This window comes from Cupressus sempervirens, chromosome 7 (genome assembly GCF_028749045.1).
Source record: "Cupressus sempervirens isolate cs-2001-9-10 chromosome 7, ASM2874904v1, whole genome shotgun sequence".
NCBI lineage: Eukaryota > Viridiplantae > Streptophyta > Pinopsida > Cupressales > Cupressaceae > Cupressus > Cupressus sempervirens.
The window spans coordinates 300,788,245-300,808,685 of record NC_143124.1 but is presented as its reverse complement, the minus strand read 5'-3'; the positions used below and the strand labels follow the sequence as shown (position 1 = coordinate 300,808,685).

Sequence of the window (20,441 nt, the reverse complement as noted above, 5' to 3'; positions counted from 1 at the left end):
TTGGAGTTCATTGTATTGCTGGATTGCTTGAGGACAAGCAATTTCAAGGAGGGCGGACTGTAATGTCCCCACTTTAGCAATTAAATTAATTTCTTATAAAGTCATTAAATAAATTAAAAATTAAAAAGTGGCTTTATACTTAATTAATTATTGTATTACAAGGGAGAAACTTCTAGAGTGCGTATTAATTATTGGAAAGGTGGAAGCCTCTAGCAATTTAATTTTCTAAAAGCACAATTAATTATTGTATTGCAAGGGAGGGGTTTCTAGAGAGTGCATTAATTATTGGAAGGGGGAAGCTTGTAGCACTTGCAATTAATTAATATTTTAGTTCTTTCTAGAAGGGTGAAGGAAAAGGATAAATAGGGGTGAGACTCTCATTGTTTAGCATGGGATTTTTGTGAATGACATTTGATAAGAACTTGGATGTGTGACTCATATCTTTTCTTGGCATTAGAGGACGTTCATCCTCTCTTGTAACATTCTAGGCGTCATTCTCTTGGGGTTTGGCCTTTGGAATACATTACTGTGTATTTGATTTTATCATTGTGAGAACTAATATTATTTCAGCAGCGGTTCATCCTTCAATTTGCATAAAGACCTTCTTGCTCATGTTATGTGGATTGAAACCTATGCAAAGACATTAGTTGGTTCAGTTATTGGGCATTTCCAGGGTGCCCATTACAATGGTATCAGAGCTTGCTTGCAAAGTGTTTCACAAAGTTATAACTGATAGGAGCCCATTACAGTGGTATCAGAGCTATAAGTCCTGCCATCCTATGGAGGTCTTATAGGGAATTTGGGATCGCCGAATAGAGGAAAAAGTGTTTGACAAAATATATATCATTCCATATCAGGATGTGATGTTCAGACGATTACTGAGTACATTAGAGGAGGGGCAGCATATGCAACAGGAGCAGAATAGGCAAATGGATATGATGTTGCAGCTTATGGCTAGACAGATGGGCATCAATATTGAAGATTTGTATGTGAGATCTCATGGTGTTGCTCCAGTGTAGGAGGTAGTTGATTCCTCAGGTGGGATTGAGACATGTATAGAGCCACCCAGCTATGATGTTGGTGATAGTCAGGAATCCACATATGAGGCTTTGTTAGGGGATGGCAATGCAGCAATAGGTGGATTAGGAGAATGCAAGGAAACTATCATATTGGCAGCAACTTCTATGTCAGTTGAACCATCCAACGAGGAGTTTAGCAGTATGCATGCGGTTGTAGATGTGTGCTCTGATGGTAGTACACTTGTTATCGCTAATGAGGTGAGTGATATAGTGACAAAGTCATATTATGCTATCGATCAACAAAGTGTTGATGTTCACTTCTGGGATAGTACTATGTTCAACATGGATGCAACATCGTCTTATGACAATTTGATGTTTGCGGTTGATGTTGATCACTCACCTGAGTGGAGTTGGACTCAGTTTTCACCATCTACAAAGATTCAGTTTTGTGTTGCAGCAGTTAGGAAAAAGAGATTTCATAGATCTTCTATGGAACTGCCTTCTGGTGACATTTTGACTTCTACATCATCACAACAAGTTTTGGGTGCTAGGCTACAAGACATGTGGTTGGTCTTGATGATGTTGGTTTGTAGTTGGTTTAGTGTCCACGGAGATGTCACATACTACTTCAATTGGGATCTGGGTGGAGGTTGGAGTTCATTGTATTGCTGGATTGCTTGAGGACAAGCAATTTCAAGGAGGGCGGACTATAATGTCCCCACTTTAGCAATTAAATTAATTTCTTATAAAGTCATTAAATAAATTAAAAATTAAAAAGTGGCTTTATACTTAATTAATTATTGTATTACAAGGGAGAAACTTCTAGAGTGCGTATTAATTATTGGAAAGGTGGAAGCCTCTAGCAATTTAATTTTCTAGAAGCACAATTAATTATTGTATTGCAAGGGAGGAGTTTCTAGAGAGTGCATTAATTATTGAAAGGGGGAAGCTTCTAGCACTTGCAATTAATTAATATTTTAGTTCCTTCTAGAAGGGTGAAGGAAAAGGATAAATAGGGGTGAGACTCTCATTGTTTAGCATGGGATTTTTGTGAATGACATTTGATAAAAACTTGGATGTGTGACTCATATCTTTTCTTGGCATTAGAGGATGTTCATCCTCTCTTGTAACATTCTAGACGTCATTCCCTTGAGGTTTGGCCTTTGGAATACATTATTGTGTATTTGATTTTATCATTGTGAGAACTAATATTATTTCAGCAGCGGTTCATCCTTCAATTTGCATAAAGACCTTCTTGCTCATGTTATGTGGATTGAAACCTATGCAAAGACATTAGTTGGTTCAGTTATTGGGCATTTCTAGGGTGCCCATTACGGTGGTATCAGAGCTTGCTTGCAAAGTGTTTCACAAAGTTATAACTGGTAGGAGCCTATTACAGTGGTATCAGAGCTATAAGTCCTGCCATCCTATGGAGGTCTTATAGGGAATTTGGGATCGCCGAATAGAGGAAAAAGTGTTTGACAAAATATATATCAGTTCATATCAGGATGTGATGTTCAGACGATTACTGAGTACATTAGAGGAGGGGCAGCATATGCAACAGGAGCAGAATAGGCAAATGGATATGATGTTGCAGCTTATGGCTAGACAGATGGGCATCAATATTGAAGATTTGTATGTGAGATCTCATGGTGTTGCTCCAGTGCAGGAGGTAGTTGATTCTTCAGGTGGGATCGAGACATGTATAGAGCCACCCAGCTATGATGTTGCTGATAGTCAAGAGTCCACATGTGAGGCTTTGTCAGGGGATGGCGATGCAACAATAGTTGGATTAGGAGAATGCGAGGAAACTATCATATTAGCAGCAGCTTCTGTGTCAATTGAACCATCCAACGAGGAGTTTAGCAGTATGCATGCGGTTGTAGATGTGTGCTCTGATGATAGTACACTTGTTATTGCTAATGAGGTGAGTGATATAGTGATAGAGTCATATTATACTATCAATCAACAAAATGTTGATGTTCACTTCTGCGATAGTACTATGTTCAACATGGATGCAACATTGTCATATGACAATTTGATGTTTGAGGTTGATGTTGATCACTCACCTAAGTGGAGTTGGACTCAGTTTTTACCATCTACAAAGATTCAGTTTTGTGTTGCAGCAGTTAGGAAGAAGCGATTTCATAGATCTTCTAAGGAGCCGTCTTCTGGTGACATTTTGACTTCTACATTATCACAACAAGTTTTGGGTGCTAGGCTACAAGACATGCGGTTGGTCTTGATGATGTTGGTTTGCAGTTGGTTTAGTGTCCACAGAGATGTCACATACTACTTCATTTGGGATCCGAGTGGAGGTTGGAATTCATTGTATTGCTAGATTGCTTGAGGACAAGCAATTTCAAGGAGGGCGGACTATAATGTCCCCATTTTTTTAGCAACTAAGTGTTCTTAGCCTTCATGTTCTCCAAAGGCTAAGTGGAGAAACACGGGAAAATTGATTAAATTAATTTATTATAAAGTCATTAAATAAATTAAAATTAAAAGGTGACTTTATATTTAATTAATTATTGTATTACAAGGGAAAAGCTTCTAGAAAGTGCATTAATTATTAGAAAGGGGGAAGCCTCTAGTAATTTAATTTTCTAGAAAGCACAATTAATTATTGTATTGCAAGAGAGGAGTTTCTAGAGAATGCATTAATTATTGGAAGGTGGAAGCTTCTAGTAAATGCAATTAATTAATATTTGGTTTCCTTCTAGAAGGGTGTAGGAAAAGTATAAATAGAGGTGGGAGAGTCATTGTTGAGCATCAGATGATTATGAATTGCATTTGATAAAGCTTGGATGTGTGAGTCACATATCATTCTTGGCATTAGAGGACGTTCATCCTCTCTTGTAACATTCTAGACATCATTCCCTTGGGTTTTGGCCTTTGGAATACATTGCTTTGTACTTGATTTATCATTTTGAGAACTAATATAATTTCAGCATCGGTTCAATCTTCAGTTTGCATAAAAAATCTATTTCAGCAGTTGGTTCAGTTTTTGGGCATTTCCAGGGTGCCCATTACATTAATTTTATTAAACTTGTGATTCTATGGCCAAATATAGGGTAATCTTAAAAGAAGGCATCACAGTGTATAGATGATTTTCTAGAGTAATCAATTCAAACTGTATGATGCAATGCTTAACATATTTGTCATTTCACTAAGCAATGCTATTCATAATCTAGCATAATTCATGATCAAATGATTGACTGAACAAACTTCTAATCTGATATAATACCTGCAAAGGAGAATCACCAGAAGCCGGTTTTACACCTGTGACAGAACATCCCATGATCAAGCCATGCCTACGGACACCCCTGTACCACTTTGGTCCGATTCTCTTTAACTTGACATCTTTAAAACCTGCTTTTTCGAACCATTCAATATATTCCTCCTCCTTTGGGAATAACATCCACATGTCCGCAAAGAAGCGAGATAACCAGAAAGTTGGATACACTGGACCAATCAAGCATGCTTTTCCACCCAGCTTCAAAACTCTGTAGGCTTCTTTAATTCCCCTCTGGGGATCTGGCCAATACTCTATGCTGAAAATTAAGGAATACAACTTTCTATTTGTAAATACTCTGATATTGTCACAATTGCAAGGAAAAGAAAATAAACTTATTTATTTCAGAGAAAACAAAATTTAAATGTTTTGTTATGTATTTTATCTTTAGAGATGACACATTTCAGAGACAAAAAAAGACTGAACATAAATTATATTCTTTGGTTATGGAACCCAGAGATGATATGACGAACCATGTATTTCTCAGAGCATGCAAAAGAAGGTAAATTGTGATCAGAATTCATTCTTTAACATTTATAAGACTAAAAACATTCATCACAATGCTCATGGTGCGGAATGCTTGTGCTAGGGCATCTAAATGATGGTAAAATCTGCTTCATTCTATAGCCACCAATAAGCATAGAAAATATTCATTATAATGCCCAAGGGATGTAACACATGAATGGAAGTTCAGAGAAGTCAATGATGGTTTTCAAGGGACTGTGGATGGATTTGAAACTTCATGTCAACATAAGTGCATGCAAATGTGTATTTCTCAAGATAAACAGGCGAATATTAGAAACATTTTCACTTCCTCATTTAAAACAATGCTTTAAATGCATAATTTTGCATACATTAAAATTCTCCAATACTGCCCCATTTTTCATACCAAAAACCACAGCCACAAAATGAAAACCATTAGACCACTGGATAATGCAAGGAACTTGAAAACAATATTGTTGATGAATTCTTACAGTTAAACTCAACTCCTTACATAAAACAAGAATTCTAGACGAGACTTAGTCTCAAAACTATACTTCAACTGAAATTTAAAATTTAAATTATCACTTGTACAATTTTGTATGTAACTAATCAAACTACTACTTTCTGTTTCTTGCTATTTTTTCAGGAAATAGTTGGGAACAACTATGACATTAAGAACATTTTGTTCCTTGCAACAACAAAAAATATGTGAGCAGTCACATCCATTGACTTCATTTTTTGGCGATTAAAACTGAGATTGGAATAAACACCATTTATACTTCTTAAAAAACAACACCCAACAAACAAGAGTCAACGCTGGACATTCTATGCAAACAAGAGATAAAAACAACAAAATCAAGAACATGAGGCATAATCTTCTATGAACTGTCAATGTGATTAAAAAAATGAGTTTGGCAACGACTAACTGCTACAGATATTTGACATCGCTCTATATAGGTATCAGTGTGATTGTTCTAGTGCTGATTTTGAATTACAGTAGGGCTAAGACTGGTTTTGATTAGAAGTCTATTAGACACTCGTGAAAAATGACAAAGTGGGCAATCTTGTCCTTAGTCGGTGTAAAAGGTTGCGCAAGTAATTTTGTAGTTTTGGAAAGCAAATAAACAGGGCGATAATTCAACAAAAATACCAGAGAAAAGAGAAGCAAGGGGCAACCTTCCAGCAGATATATATCTATCTGCATAATCTGTAGGAAATGGGAGATCCTCTGCATCACCCTCCAAGATTTTACAATCCTTGAGGGGCTCCTTTTTCTTGGCTTTGGCGAGTTGATGAGGAGACTGGTCCAAAATTGTTACATTCTTGGCATCAACATGCTTAACAATACCCAATGTTGTAAATCCAGTGCCACCTCCAACATCGACAACAATCATATCTCTGCTCCAAAGATCTGCAGGCTCAAGGGCCTCATCTCTCATATCTTCTGTCCAGTGACCAGGATTAATAACATGGTCATATATAATGGAAAGGAATCTATAGAACCAAAACGCTTCTTGTTTGTGCTGAATAAACCGAGGCTGTGAAGCTGGTCTGGATGAAGATAAACTGCATCTAGCAATTCCTGGACCCGTTCTTGTTCTGTTCTTCAATATGGGCAGGGAGAAATACAATTTTGACAAAGATACTCCAACGGTGCTCGCATTTGAAAAGCACAAACCACGGCAACTGGGTTTCAACGAACTCATCTGATAATGGTTGAGAGGGCTCCTAAGAGATGGATTTGTTGGGTTTTTTAGAGAAATAACTCCTGTCACAGCTCCACTGCCCGCAATGGCCATTGAAGCCATTGCCAATACGCTCTAACAAAAAAAGTTTACAGAGTCAAGTTATTCTTTGCCTGCAAAGATAGAAGAAACCCTGACATTAGAAAGCTGGTCGATATCATAACCTTCGGCAACAAATTGAAAGCATGAAATGTGAACCGTTTTTCTTTTGTCTTTCTTCAGTTGCTCGTCACTGTTAACAGAGTTCTATAGTCTTATGCCACTGCATGAAACATATAACAGGGACAACTATCTTAAATACCAAGCTAAAACCTCATGCACAACTTTACACGACTCGAGATAGTCCATTTTTTGTCTGTTGTAACCCCATTCAAATTCTTAACTGGGAAAACGGTGATCAAAAAACTTTAAGCAACAGAAAAACCCAGATATTAATATTCATTCCTAACCCTGGACAACATAGTAGCATTTACAAAGTTACTCCAGCTATGCAACACCCGGTTGGCAAAAACCACTTAAAGAAACTCTGTATCATAAACCCACTAAGAAACACATAGCAATGTCAAAACACCATTGCCAAATTACAATAGATACCAGAGCACACATGCTTTAAACCAATGGTCTATCAAAACTATTATTACGTGTTGTAGAGTCGTAAATGGAGGTCTGGTTTTGCATTCATTCAAGCATGCTTAACATGTGGCAGGAATTCAAACAGAAACCATCAGAAAAAAAATGGTTCAGTCGATTGAATGCTTACCAGGTGTGCCCTTCTTGAACATCAGTTAAATCTGCAGAGTGATGGTACGTGGTTGAGTATCATTAGAGTGAGTGACCCAATATGCATTGCAGGGAAGACCAACGGAAGAGGTGCAAACTCAGCACTGCTCAAACATTAGGGATCGCATATTCGACACCAGAGTAATTATTGATGTGTGAATTTTGTTTCACAATTTTATTGGTCCGAAAGAGTGACTGGATCAGGCTGTCGACTTCCTTCCACGTGGAGATCTTAGCACCGCAAGTCGAGAAGTTGTCATTTTCAAGATGTTCCAAGAAAGCCATCCTAATAAAACCAGGTTTAGATTTAATAATCCCCATACTTTTTCTTAAAACTATAAAAAAAAACCTCATTTTAACTCTCTTCAATGTAGCTAATCTTCATGGAGGATTTCAAATTGCCCAAGCTACACTTTTTTTTTCCAGTTTTTTTTGGTGGATTTACAACATAGGGAATACAAATTTACAACATAGGGAATACAAATAATGAAAATTCCACCAAAATCTTAGTCAAAGGTACATTTTGTATGCACACTCGTGCTCAATCTTGGAAACCAATCATAGTATTTGCACAACTATAATTGTATGCAAGTGTTGTTGGGTTTTTACACCATCCCACGCTCGTGCTCAATCTTGGAAACCAATCATAGTCTTTGCACAACTATAATTGTATGCAAGTGTTGTTGGGTTTTTACACCATCCCACGCTCGTGCTCAATCTTGGAAACCAATCATAGTATTTGCACAACTATAATTGTATGCAAGTGTTGTTGGGCTTTTACACCATCCCCCCATTGCAAATGGGAGCCCCCTCTTTTTACTTGAGCAAGTAGGAGTCATTGTCTTAGGTAGTTTTAGTTGGCAATATTTTCAAGTTTCCAAGCCCAAGAGTGAGTTTGGACAATTTTGGTCTGCTAGGAAGTCATTATTTTTCAAAGTTTATGCAAAGTGTTTTGATGTTCTTGTTAGCCAAAAGTGCCCTCCCGCTAGAAATTCAAATTCAAATAATAATCCGTTCAACGGTCACCTAGGGTTTTTTATGAAATAATATAACATTGGCTATATCCTTTATTTCATGTCATGCCTTAGAACATTTCAAGTTGCAACCGTGTGATTCACGTGGTCACGGTCAATTAAGTGCTAACTAAGGTCAGAATGGCAGAGGCGCAATTACTTTGTGTTCGCATTGTCACAGAGTTAGTGGGCTTAACCAAGGTCAGGGTGGCAAAAGCGCATTTTGCTTTGATTTCACTTGATCGCAAGATTATATTAATATACTATGACTTAAGTCGCGACAGTGTGAAAAGGGCAAGTCTTCAGTGTTTTAAAGATACATTTCACACTGTTAGATCTTTCAGATCTATGGCCAGCGTATGGTTGCAACAGGTTAAGAGGAGGCTAAGGTTTGAATCGTGATCAAGTGATTCCTCTTGTTTCGCTTGGTCGCAAGGATTAGAAGGTGAACCTAAGGTCAAGGCGGAGAAGGTGTGATTGCCTTGTGTTCGCTCAGTCACAAGGATAGGAGGTGAGCCTCGGGTTAAGGTGGCAATGGTGCAGATGCGGTCAGGATCTCAATCTTCGCAGGGTTGCGGCGATTAATGAAAAATGTTAGAGGCAGTTTGTGAAGTAGCGATAACCAATGGGTCGCAGTTTTGCAAGCGAGAACTATTATTGAAGAAAGGTGGTGGTGAAGCTGCGATCACAGGCGGTCAAACATAAGATATAAAGTTGAATACTGATGGAGTGGTAGAATGGTAAGAGATGTTTGGTCCACATGGCAAGGCTTGATGGTTAACTCCAATTGACCAAATAACACAACTGACTTGGCAAGTTGATGACGGTGGAAGCAACTCCTTGATGATGAATCTTATCTGTCCGACCTTCTGCAACCACTTTCATCATTCCCTAGGTCTAATAAATGCAAAGAGACGCTCCATCGTTGCCTGTTGATCCATCCATTCACTCAGAAGTTAATGACCGCCGTTCCTAGCCTCTCAGAGCTTTGTTTGGTGAGGAAGCGGTCTTCTTCTGTATGGATTTGTGTTGTGATCAGATCTTTTCCAATTTTGCAGTAATTATTCTCTGTAAAGTTGATTGAAGTAGTTGAATTATATCTTAGGGTGGAAGTTATCTAAGTTATGCTTGCACTATAAAAGCAAATGTTGTACTCTTTCTTAGGGTCGGATCTTCTATGATTCTATGATATTGCCTAAGCATGCTACCATAAATTCCTTCTTTACCTCTAAATTATATGAAATCCTGTCTTATCTCCTTCAACTATCGATGTATTGTGCAAGCTTTCTCTGTCTCTCTTCAATGTACTGTGGATATCTATAATCTACATTTATGTATCTCTATTGGCCCGTGAATGGTAAGAAGTGAAACATTTTTTCCTTGTGTCACTCATGTAGTTTTTTGATCTCTATGTAGTTAATAGATTAAAGCAAGTCTGAATTCGTATATCTTTGGACTGTCATAATAATGATACTGTGCATGTATGGGCAGAGATTGGTCTGAACACTCTACTTTGGTGCATCACCTTTTTAGAATAGATTAGGTAGTTTCATGTATTCATTCTCCCTTTTCTCTTCAAGAATAGTTTAAGTGCATCCTAATAGTAGAGGAAGCCGACCTTCTTTGGAGACTCAACCTCGTAGTTCAAGTCCCACAGCTTGGAGGCTGTTTCCATGTTTCACAAGGTTGTCCTTAGGTAAAAACTTTAGACAAGGGTGCAATCTTTTGTGACAACAGTTTTTGGCATGCCCGATGAGACAATATATAAAATCATTTAAAGTTCATTGGCATCGAAGAAAGATTCCATGTGCATGCTGAGGAGATAGTACTGCCTTCAGTATAAAGCCTTTAGTAGGCTCATTTGTTCAAAAGTACTTGGCGACTCTAACCTTCAAAAATAATCTAGCTTCCAAACCAAAGTTGATGTGATTCATGCCCAAGACACACACAAGGGCATCTTCCAGAGGTAACTTCCAATACCAAGAGCTTTCTTTTTCTAATTCGAGAAGAAAGACTAGGATATCTTTGTCACTAGTTAGAAGTGCAACAGTAACACGTACCCTTGCAAGATCCATCTCCACTCCTCCTATTTTTAGGTCTTAGCCTAGAATACCATCTGCTCATATCAATAGATCACTTGCTTACATGGCTAGAGCTCATGCTTTCACCACCTTTAATGGTGGGAGCCCCCTCCTATTAGCCCAAAGGCATGATATACTAGTATCAGCTCTCAAAAGTATACCTGAGTTTACTGGTGAAACCTCCATCTCCCCTTTGAGCATATTCAAGAGGTGTCTAACATCTACAATATTCATGGCATCACTAAGGATGATGTAGCAAACAGGCTTTTGGCCTCATCCTTGAAAGGGAAGGCACTACAATGGTATAGGGTTTGCCTCATAATTCTATTACTGATTGGGATGGGTTAGGGGCAGCCCTATGCAAGCATTTTGAGGACAAAAGTGATCACCTATCACTTTTAGAACAGCTGACAACTTCCAAAAGGGCCCCTATGAATGTATGATTGATTTCAATTATAGATTTCAGAAGACATGGGACATAATATCGACTGTAGTGAAGCCCTCTCCTAGTCATGCATTCTTGTATTATCTCAGAACCTTCAACAGTGATATTGCTACCACTCTACAATCTATGGGAGGGGACACTCTACCAAATGCTTATGAGGTTGCCATAAGAGCAGAAAATATTTTGATATAGGGAGGGAAGTTAGCTCCAAGACCCCCAATTCCTTTCTTCCCCGACATGACTAATCATCAACCTACTATAGCCCCTATTCATGTCTCCTCTGTAAGTCAATCTCTTGCTATGGTCCCCACAGCCTCCACATCCTCTAATGGAATTGATAGGATTGAGGCCATGATGTAGACATTGATGTAGAATGTAGATAAAAGGATGTTGGATCAAGAAAAGAAGATGCAGGACAATAGTGCAGTAGTACAAAAGATGGGAAATGAGTTGGTGACTATGAGGAGGCAGCAAGCTCAAAATAATAAGCCTCTCCAACTCCAAAGTCAAGGTCCCATTCATGGTAGACCCCCAAACCAGAGTCATGTCCCCTACAATCAAAATAGACCTATCGACCACCCTCACAATCAGAATAAACCTATTGCCCACCCCTAGTCTTCAAACACCAACCTAAATAGGGCTTTAGTCCCTTAGAACAACCTTGCCCAAGATCAAGATTTATTCCCTTCTTGTAACTACTCCTATGGATATTGCATGTGTCAGAAGGCAAAATCTTACTTGGATTTAACTACACTAGAATGAGCAATTGCTCAACAACACAATGGTAATCAACTTGTTGATACCTTTTAGCATGATGGTTATTCTTTCATGAACCATCTAGTGGAAGAGCATAATAATGTAAACCAAGATTCTTGTGCTTACAATACTAGGAGCAAGAGAAGAGTTGTGGAAGAGGTTACTCCTCAACCTCCTAATCAAACTTCAACATCAAATGCAGTGCCTCATGCACAAACAGTTGCCCAACAACACAATGTGAATCAGCCTACCAATGTCCCTCGACAACAAAGGCAGAATGAAACTAGAGGAGATGTGAATAACCCTCAGGTTGTTCCACCTCAAGCTTCTACTTCTAGGGCCTCTACTAGAACATCTAGTGCCTCTTTTAGTGTGGTAGATCAAATGAGGAAGACCAATGTGAACATTTCTATGTGGGATGTTGTTGCTACTATAGCATCCCAAAAGAGGCTACTGCAATAGGAGTTGGAAAACATTGAACTCAGAGATCAGTCGCCTAGCATGGAGAATGTTATGAGTTTGTTACAACCATCAAAGGAGGTAGAAACAAGTAAAAAGGTTAGACCTCCTCCATTTTATGTTTCTCTGATTGTAGGAGATAAGTTGGTCCACAACTCATGATTGATTCAGAGGCTAGCAGTTCAGTAATGCCCAAATGTGTTGCTAATATTTTAGAGGTAAAATATGAACCCATTGTCAAAGATGTATTGCAGTTAGATGTTAGTACTTTCAAGACTGTGGGAATCCTTAGAAATGTTGAAATGGCCTTACATGCATGCCTAGGTTGTATTGTAGTTCAATATATATCAATTGTTGAGGTTAAGCTACACTTTGCCATTTGTCTTTCAAGAGATTTCACTACCCAAATAGGTAGTTACATATCTTTTCATTGGTCATATATGTTCTTAGAACTAGATATGGAACTAAAGCTTCAATCAGAGCAGAACCACTAGCCCTCCATCATATTGAACCCTACACTCCTAATCTCATCAATATGAATTGTACCATCCTAGAAATAGATGAAAATGACACAAAAAATGAGTCTGCCACTTCTTTAGCGAAGATACTAGATTTCCTCTTGGATGAGTGGGCTAATGCATATCAGTTTGATCCTATATCAGAGACCTTGGAGGTAGGCCTTGGCACCTATTGTATATCAAAAAAAGGATGCTCTGGTCCCCAACTTAATGAAAACCAAAGAAGACACAAGTGGGATATGGAGTATGTATTTTGATGGATCAAGAAATAAAAATGGATCAAGGGCTGATGTGATGTTGGTTTCTCCTGCACTAGAAAGGTACTACTTCTCATTTAGGCTTCAATTCTATTGTACCAATAATGTGACCGAGTATGAGGCACTGATTCAAGGTCTCTTGCTCAAAAAAGAGGAATTCTAGCATTAAGTGTGTATGGAGATAGTGAGTTCATGGTTAATCAGGTGAGGAATCAAAATGTTACTAAGAATGGTTTGCTTAGGTCTTATAAACATAGTGTATGGGATTTGTTTGAAGGTTTCAATGCATTTAATAATTAGAGCATCCCTAAAAGAGGAAATAGACATGTTGATAGACTTGCGATAGTAGGTGCATCTTACGATGTCCCAAGGAGCCTCGAAGATGAGAAGAGTCATAAGATTAAAGTGGTGGTTAAACCTACTATCCCTGATAATAATACTAATTGGTGGGTCTTTGAATTTGATGCGCAAATTGTGAGTTTCTTGTAGATGAAGCAGAGTTCTCAGATAGAAATCAGTCAAGATTGCATGGCCAATATGGTGATCAAATCATCAACCTTAGCTCCAATAAGTTACCTAAGGGTCTCATTACCTTAGATAGTGTCTTCAATCTTGATGACCAAGCAAGGGATAGAGGCATGAATCTTGTTGTAAACAAAGGAGATCATACGCCAATTATAGTTGCTGATGGAAGGACGTTAAACATGGGGAAGGTATGTTCTGAAATTGAGCAAGAAAGTTTTGTCCATCTATGCCAAGAATTTATTGATATATTTGCTTGGAGATATGATGATTTAAAGAATTTTGACCCTAGTATGTTTCAACACACTATAGATCTAATGGATAATGTCAAGCCTGTTAGGCAAAAATAGAGAGCAGTAAATCCCAAGATTGAGCCACTAATGAGAAATGAGTTGTCCAAATTAATTAAGGCCAATATCATTTTCCTTATTAATCACTCCTCTTGGGTGGCAAACCTTGTCCTTGTTAGGAAAAAGAATGGAGAAATTAGACTATGTGTAGATTTTTGGGATCTTAACCAAGTCTCCCTTGAAGATCATCATCCTCTCCCTTCCATGGAATAGATATTGCCCAAAGTTAGTGGTTCAGATAGATTCTCCTTCTTGGATGGATTCTCGGGTTATAATCAGGTGTTAGTCAAAGAAACTGACATATATAAAACTACTTTCACCACCAAATGGGGCACCTATGCCTATAGTAAAATGCCTTTTGGACTAACAAATGCAGGTGCCACATTTCAAAAAGAAATGGAGATAGCCTTCAAAAACATGATTGAAGGGTTTGTGTTGGTCTACCTTGATGATATCACAGTATATTCAAAAGATGTAGCAAAACATTTTGGTCATCTCAGACAAGTGATTATAAGATGTAGAGAGTATGGAGTATCTTTGAATCCAAGTAAGTGTGTCTTTGCCATTAATCAAGGGAAATTATTAGGACATATTGTATCTAAAGATGGTTTGACCATTGGTCTGGAAAGAACAAAGGCAACACTTGCCCTTTCTCTTCCTAGTCACAAAAAAGGTCTGCAAAGTTTTCTTGGTAGGATAAATTTTATGAGAAGATTTATTCCTAATCTAGCTACCATGGTAAAATGTCTTACAATAATGCTTAAAAAGGATATGGTCTTCTCATGGACCAAGTAAGGGGAAGCATGTTTTGAAGAAATCAAAGCGGCCATAACTTTAACCCCTACTCTCATCAATCCAAACTTTTATAAGGATTTCATTCTTTACACCTTAGGAGGTGAGTAAAGTTTTTTGTTGTTTTGACTCAATCAAATGAAAAAAAATGAAGAGTAGCCTATTGCTTTCTTTAGTGAAGGGTTGAAAGAGTATGAAAATAAGTACAACTATGTGGAAAAGCAGGCCCTTGTGGTCATAAGAGCCTTGAAGAAATTCAGATACCTATTGTCTCATAACAAAATCCATTTGTTGGTTCCTCATGCAAGTATTAAGGATTTCTTGTTGAGCAGAGACATTAGTGAGAAAAGGGCTGGTTGGACCACCAAGGTGATGGAGTATGATGTGGACATCCAAATTACCAAACTAGTAAGAGGGAAAGGGTTGTGTAAACAAATGATCTCATTTCATGAGCCTGATGAGGAATTGTCTTGGTGTCGACAGAACAACAAGAGGCAAGAAATGATAATCCAAGGAGTTGGATAGATGATATGAAGACCTTCTTAGCTAGGAATGGTTATCCTCAAGGGTTGGATAAAGCTAAAAGAAGACAGTTCAGACTATAGTCGATTCCCTATGGTATAGTTAATGATGTTCTTTTTAGGAGGGACTTCAATGGAGTTATGCTCAGATGTATTGACACAGATCAAATAGAAAGAATGATTTAAGAGCTTCATGATGGCCTTGATGGTGGCCACTTTTCAGCAAGAACCACTACAATGAAGATCATGAGAGTCAGTTACTACTAGCCATCCTTGTTCCACGACTACCACAGACATGTAAGGAAGTGTATCTTAGATTGGTTTTGACAAGTGAGTGTCTATACACTTAAGTCATTTATTTAGTTCATGTTGAACAAGTCATACATGTCGAGCACAACATGCATAAGATAGAGCATGTCGAGTCCACAATGAGTGTCAAGTCACTCATGTGCTGAGTCACTCAAGTGTCGAGCAGATAGTGTATGCTGAGTGATTGAGGAGCCAAGTAAGCAGCACATGCTGAGTCATTCAAATGATGAGTCACAATATAGAAATCAATATATGATGAGCATCAAAGACTTCAGATGTTGAGTAACAGTTTTGTCATAGTTGTTTGTATTGGCACAAACTGCTATGTAAACTATTTTTGAACCAACTGACATTGAATTACGATATTTTGATGACAAGGATGAATCTTAAGTTGGAATCCCTATGAAGTGCATGCATCCAATTAGGTAAAGGGAAGGTTTAAGCAGAAAAATGGATGAATCACAGCCATTGATTCACACCTAACCCTAAGTCACTAAGATCTTCTTAAGGAGGACAAACCCTAAACTTCATTTGCGTGTGGAAGAAGTGAAGAGAGAAGTTTGCATGTGCAAACAGAGCATTCATGGTGGCTAAGGTATTGTGATCTGAAATTGCATTGTAGAATTAGTTAAAGGAGAATAGAGGAAGGGAATAACATACAACAAAGAGTCATTTGATCAAGAATGATCAAGAATACATCAATTTAGACGTGATCTATTATCAAGCAACAAAGTGCTAACTATAGGATCAATGTTGAGACATTCTAACAGGTGAATCAATTAAATCTCTTAACAGAGTAGTCCTAATAGGCTATATTGAAATCCTTTAACAAGGTGCTTACTTAATTGTGAGTTAAAGTCCTTTAACAAGGCACACTTCTAATAGGGTGTTGAAATCCTTTAACAAGGTAAGACCTAATAGTCTTTGTAAGCCTTTAACAAGGCAAACCTTTCACAGGGTATATCATGTCTCATGATCAAACATTGTAACCTTCATTGGATACACTTTATTATTGCAATAGTGAAGATTTGTGGGTGTCATCCCCACCCCAGTTTTACCTTCTCATTGGAGGGTTTCTGGGTAATCATATTTGGTGTCATATATGTGTGAATGTTTACTTGTTTACAGGATTTAGATGTACATGCTTTACATTGTATTTTAGTTTGCTTATTGAATGCATGAGATGAGTGTGGCAAATGTTTTGTGTGTCAAAGTTTAAACTACTAATTCAAACACCCCCCCACCTCAGAAGTTTACCTTTTCTATTGTAATTCCAACAATTGGTATCAGAGCCCTGTTCTATAAAAGAGAAGCTTTGCAGCTTTGAGGAAAGATCTTGAAAATGGAAGTCTACAAGTTGGGAAAGATCATTGCGAATTAGGGAATTGAAATACAACTCATTCTACATCAACTGAATGAAGCAAGAGAAGATTTAAAGAAATCTTTGAAGAGAAGGAAGGAAATTGCTATTGAGGAGAATGACACACAATACAAAGAGATGGACACTACTAAGCAATTTGTTAATGGAGACTCCAATGAATTTGATGTAGCAATTGTCGATCTAATGGAAAAGAACAAAGCCCAAGCTGAAGAAATTAGAAATCTCAAGTTAGAGCAAGAATCACAAGCCATACTACTATGTGAGATAACTGAACAGAAAAAGAAAGCTATGGAAGACAAAGCCATGATTGAAGATGACAAAAGAGTTTTGACCAACAAAGTGGAAGAGAAATCATCAGAACTAACTAAGATTTCTAACATGCAATTGGATACTTTGAGTCAAATGATGAATGCCAACTATGAACTGAATGCCAAGGACATTGAGATAACAACATTGAAGTTGCAAAATGAGCAATTGCATAATGACCTAAAAAGGGAAAAGGAATTTGCTGGAAGTTTCAATAAACCAAGTGAAGCCATCAAATACTTTGAGCAATTATTGAGATCCCCTAGATCCAATAATGATACATCTAGATTGGGATACACAAGTATTGAAGAAGGAGAGTCATCCAAAACTACTGAAGAAAGGAGCAACACAGGTAAGAATTCCAAACCTACTTGTCATAATTGTGGTAAGAAAGGACATATTGCTAATGTGTGAAGGAGCAAGATTGTAAATCAGAATGTCAAGCGTAAGAGCATGGTTCACTGCCATAAGTGCAACAAACAAGGTCATCAAACACATGAATGTTGAACCATGACCATGCACACTCAAAGATTTGAAGGATATTACTATAATTGTTAGAAGTATGGACATAGAGCGTTTGAGTGCAAATCCAAACCCATGTGGTCATCAATCAAGCAAACAAAGGTAAAGAATAATGAAAACTCTTATAACTGGGATTATAATACAAGGTGTAGCTATCATTATTTTTAAGAGTATGGACATGTTCCTCAAAAATTGTATTAGGACACACTTCAAAAGTGACTACAAAAGGTGGTTGAGTCAAACCACATGTTTTAGTTGTTTGAAGATTGGTCACATTAGTCAATATTGTCCAACAAGGTCAAAGGCACTAAGTTGTGAGTTCGATAAAGATAAAGGCAAAGGCAAGACATATATTGAAGATGTCAGAAATGAAATGAACAAGACATGGAAGAAAGAAGAGGATTGCAGCACATCAAGTGTAGAAGGGATCACTTCACCCAATGGATCAGGTGATCACACCTCATCAAACTAAGCAATCAAGAGGTATGTGGGACTGATATTCAAAAGTTATATCATACATTAGTTCCAAAGGATGAACAAAGATGCAAGATGTTATTAGGAATCAAAGAAAAATCTTTAAGTTTTTCATTTTACTACCGAGCATGAAAGCTTTCCTCTGATTGTTGAGTAGAATGCTAGAGGATGTCGAGCTAACCTAATGGCTAGTTATTGCTGAGCTTGTAATGATTCCCAAACGAATGAAAATGCTAGTGGATGCTAAGTGAGCCTGAAATTGGTTGATGTCAAGCTTACAACCGTGTAAGCACTTAGCATTAATTGTAGTACTTCAAAGGGGTATTTGATCAATTTTTAGCTCATTTTACATCATTCAAAATTGAGACAAAGCAAGAAGAGCTAGAGGTGATCAAAAAATTCATCCAAAGCAATTGCAGAAGATCTAAACAACAATTCGACACCATTTCATCAGGTTTTGCAAGGTATTTATCATATGTCAAGCTACATTGTTTCTATTTTCATAAACCCTAGATTGACCTAAGACTACAAGGAGTTAATCTAAGGAAGTTATTGAGAATAACATAGGAGCTGTGTGAAATAAGAGGGGAATGACTATAGATACCATCACAGATCCTTTGATAGATTTTGTAGTAAGGGTAATTGCACATAAGTTTTACCAATCAAGCAAATTAAACAATGTGCCCTATATTGCAGTAGATGTAGGTTATAAGATTGTGAAGAAGGATCATACATATGATCTTGCCAAGCTACAACTACAACAATTGATTGAAAACCTAGGAGCAATAAGGAGAACAAAGAGTGTTTAGTGAAAATTTGTATCTATCTTGATATGTATCTTCTTTTATGTTCAGAACACATTTCCTACATTTGGCACTGTGGCATGGAAGACAAATTGGTCTATGACAGTTCAAATAGGAGAGTTCATTGAATAGCTAGGTGAAAATTTTGAGTCAGTAATGACCAGTTAATTTGAGGACTTCAAGCAATCTATGAAGAAAAGATTGAGGATTCCAGTATTATTAGTGGAAAAACATTATGATGATGTTTGTTTTCTAGTTGATGCTAAATATACATTTGTTCAAGTAACAACTCCAAGAGTAAGATGGATAAGGACATTAGGCTATGAAATTAATGTAGATGAGGCCTCTCCAACAATAACAACATTAATTGCAGAAGAGATAGACAAAAATGCTAAAGGATTTGGTAATTATGAAATGGCCAAGTCTAGGATTACCATGGAACTAAAGACTACATTTGTCATCAAGAAGAAGGACTAATTAGTAAAGAAATTGAAAGCTAAATTTGGTGAAGGTGTCGAGCAGGAAGAGGACGAAGAAGAAGAAGACAGTCAAATTCAAGCACCACTTGCATCAACTCAACGACTGGGTGAAGATCAACAAGAGGAAGAAGTGAAAATTGCAGAAGGTGCCGAGGAAGAAGAAGTCAAGGAAGCACCTACTCCTACTGATAAGAAGAAGAGAAAGGCTAAGGCACAAGTAGTGACAAAATCCAAGAAGATTGTTAAACCAAGCCAACCCAAACCTATTGCACCTACCACAAGGGCTAGTGCACGTGTCACAACACAAAAGGCTAAAGAGAAAGCAAAACCTATAGAGCAAGAAGGAAGAGCACTAAAAATACCAAGGAGAAAGTACATTTCTCAAGCTAATTCTAATGAAGAAAGAACATAATTTGATGACAACAGCCAATTCCAAGTGGTGAGTCACAATCCATCTTCAAATTTAGACAACATATGTGAGAATGTTAGGAATAATGTAGATTTATCAGGATTTTCTCACATTGATTTTGAAAACCTTGGAAAAGTTGAAAAGAACCAAGTAGAGTAGGCAATATATGCCATGATGACAAATTTTAAGAAATCCCCTCTAGAGATTACAAACTCTATGCCTAAAATTTTATATGAAAGAGTGGAGTAGAAATGACATTATTGTTTGAACCTAGAAAGATAGATTAGGGAGACATCACTTGCTCATGTTATGCTTGAATTCAATAAGGCACAAATTGCTAAAGCCATAAAGAAATATGTTGTTAGATTTGTTCCCAAATATAGAGCCTTCAACATATTACAAAATAACATTGAAGATGTTGTAAAGAAGACCACATAAATGTGGAAGATTACATATGGGCTAGCTATAGTACAAGAAGGAGAACATGAGCCTATTGAGGTTAAAGATGATGAATAAGATGACAATAATGAAGGCACAGTTGAGGGAGGCACTAAAATGAATATAGATGACTAGGCAACAACTGAGACAGAGCAACAAGAAGAACAGAGTGTACAAGACACACAATTGAAAAATGTCAGCCCTCAACAAATATCAAGTGTAAATACTAAAACAGTAATAGTAAATGGTGTTTCTAATCTCAATGTTTAGAACATCAACTCCTT

The 20,441-nt window shown here is 37.4% G+C and overlaps 1 protein-coding gene across 1 annotated transcript in view; it reads right to left on the bottom strand.

The window, feature by feature from the left end:
• Positions 1–7,439, bottom strand: part of LOC149546608 (2-methyl-6-phytyl-1,4-hydroquinone methyltransferase, chloroplastic-like) — a 34,610-nt gene extending 27,171 nt beyond the window's left edge. Inside the window, exons 1-3 of the mRNA XM_089791297.1 lie at positions 7,303–7,439; positions 5,974–6,655; positions 4,267–4,573 (exon numbers count right to left, since the gene is read on the bottom strand). Coding sequence (XP_089647423.1) covers positions 4,267–4,573; positions 5,974–6,605 — 939 coding nt within the window. The 5' untranslated portion in view covers positions 6,606–6,655; positions 7,303–7,439. The remainder of the gene's footprint in view (positions 1–4,266; positions 4,574–5,973; positions 6,656–7,302) is intronic.
• Between the last annotated feature and the right edge of the window lie 13,002 nt (positions 7,440–20,441).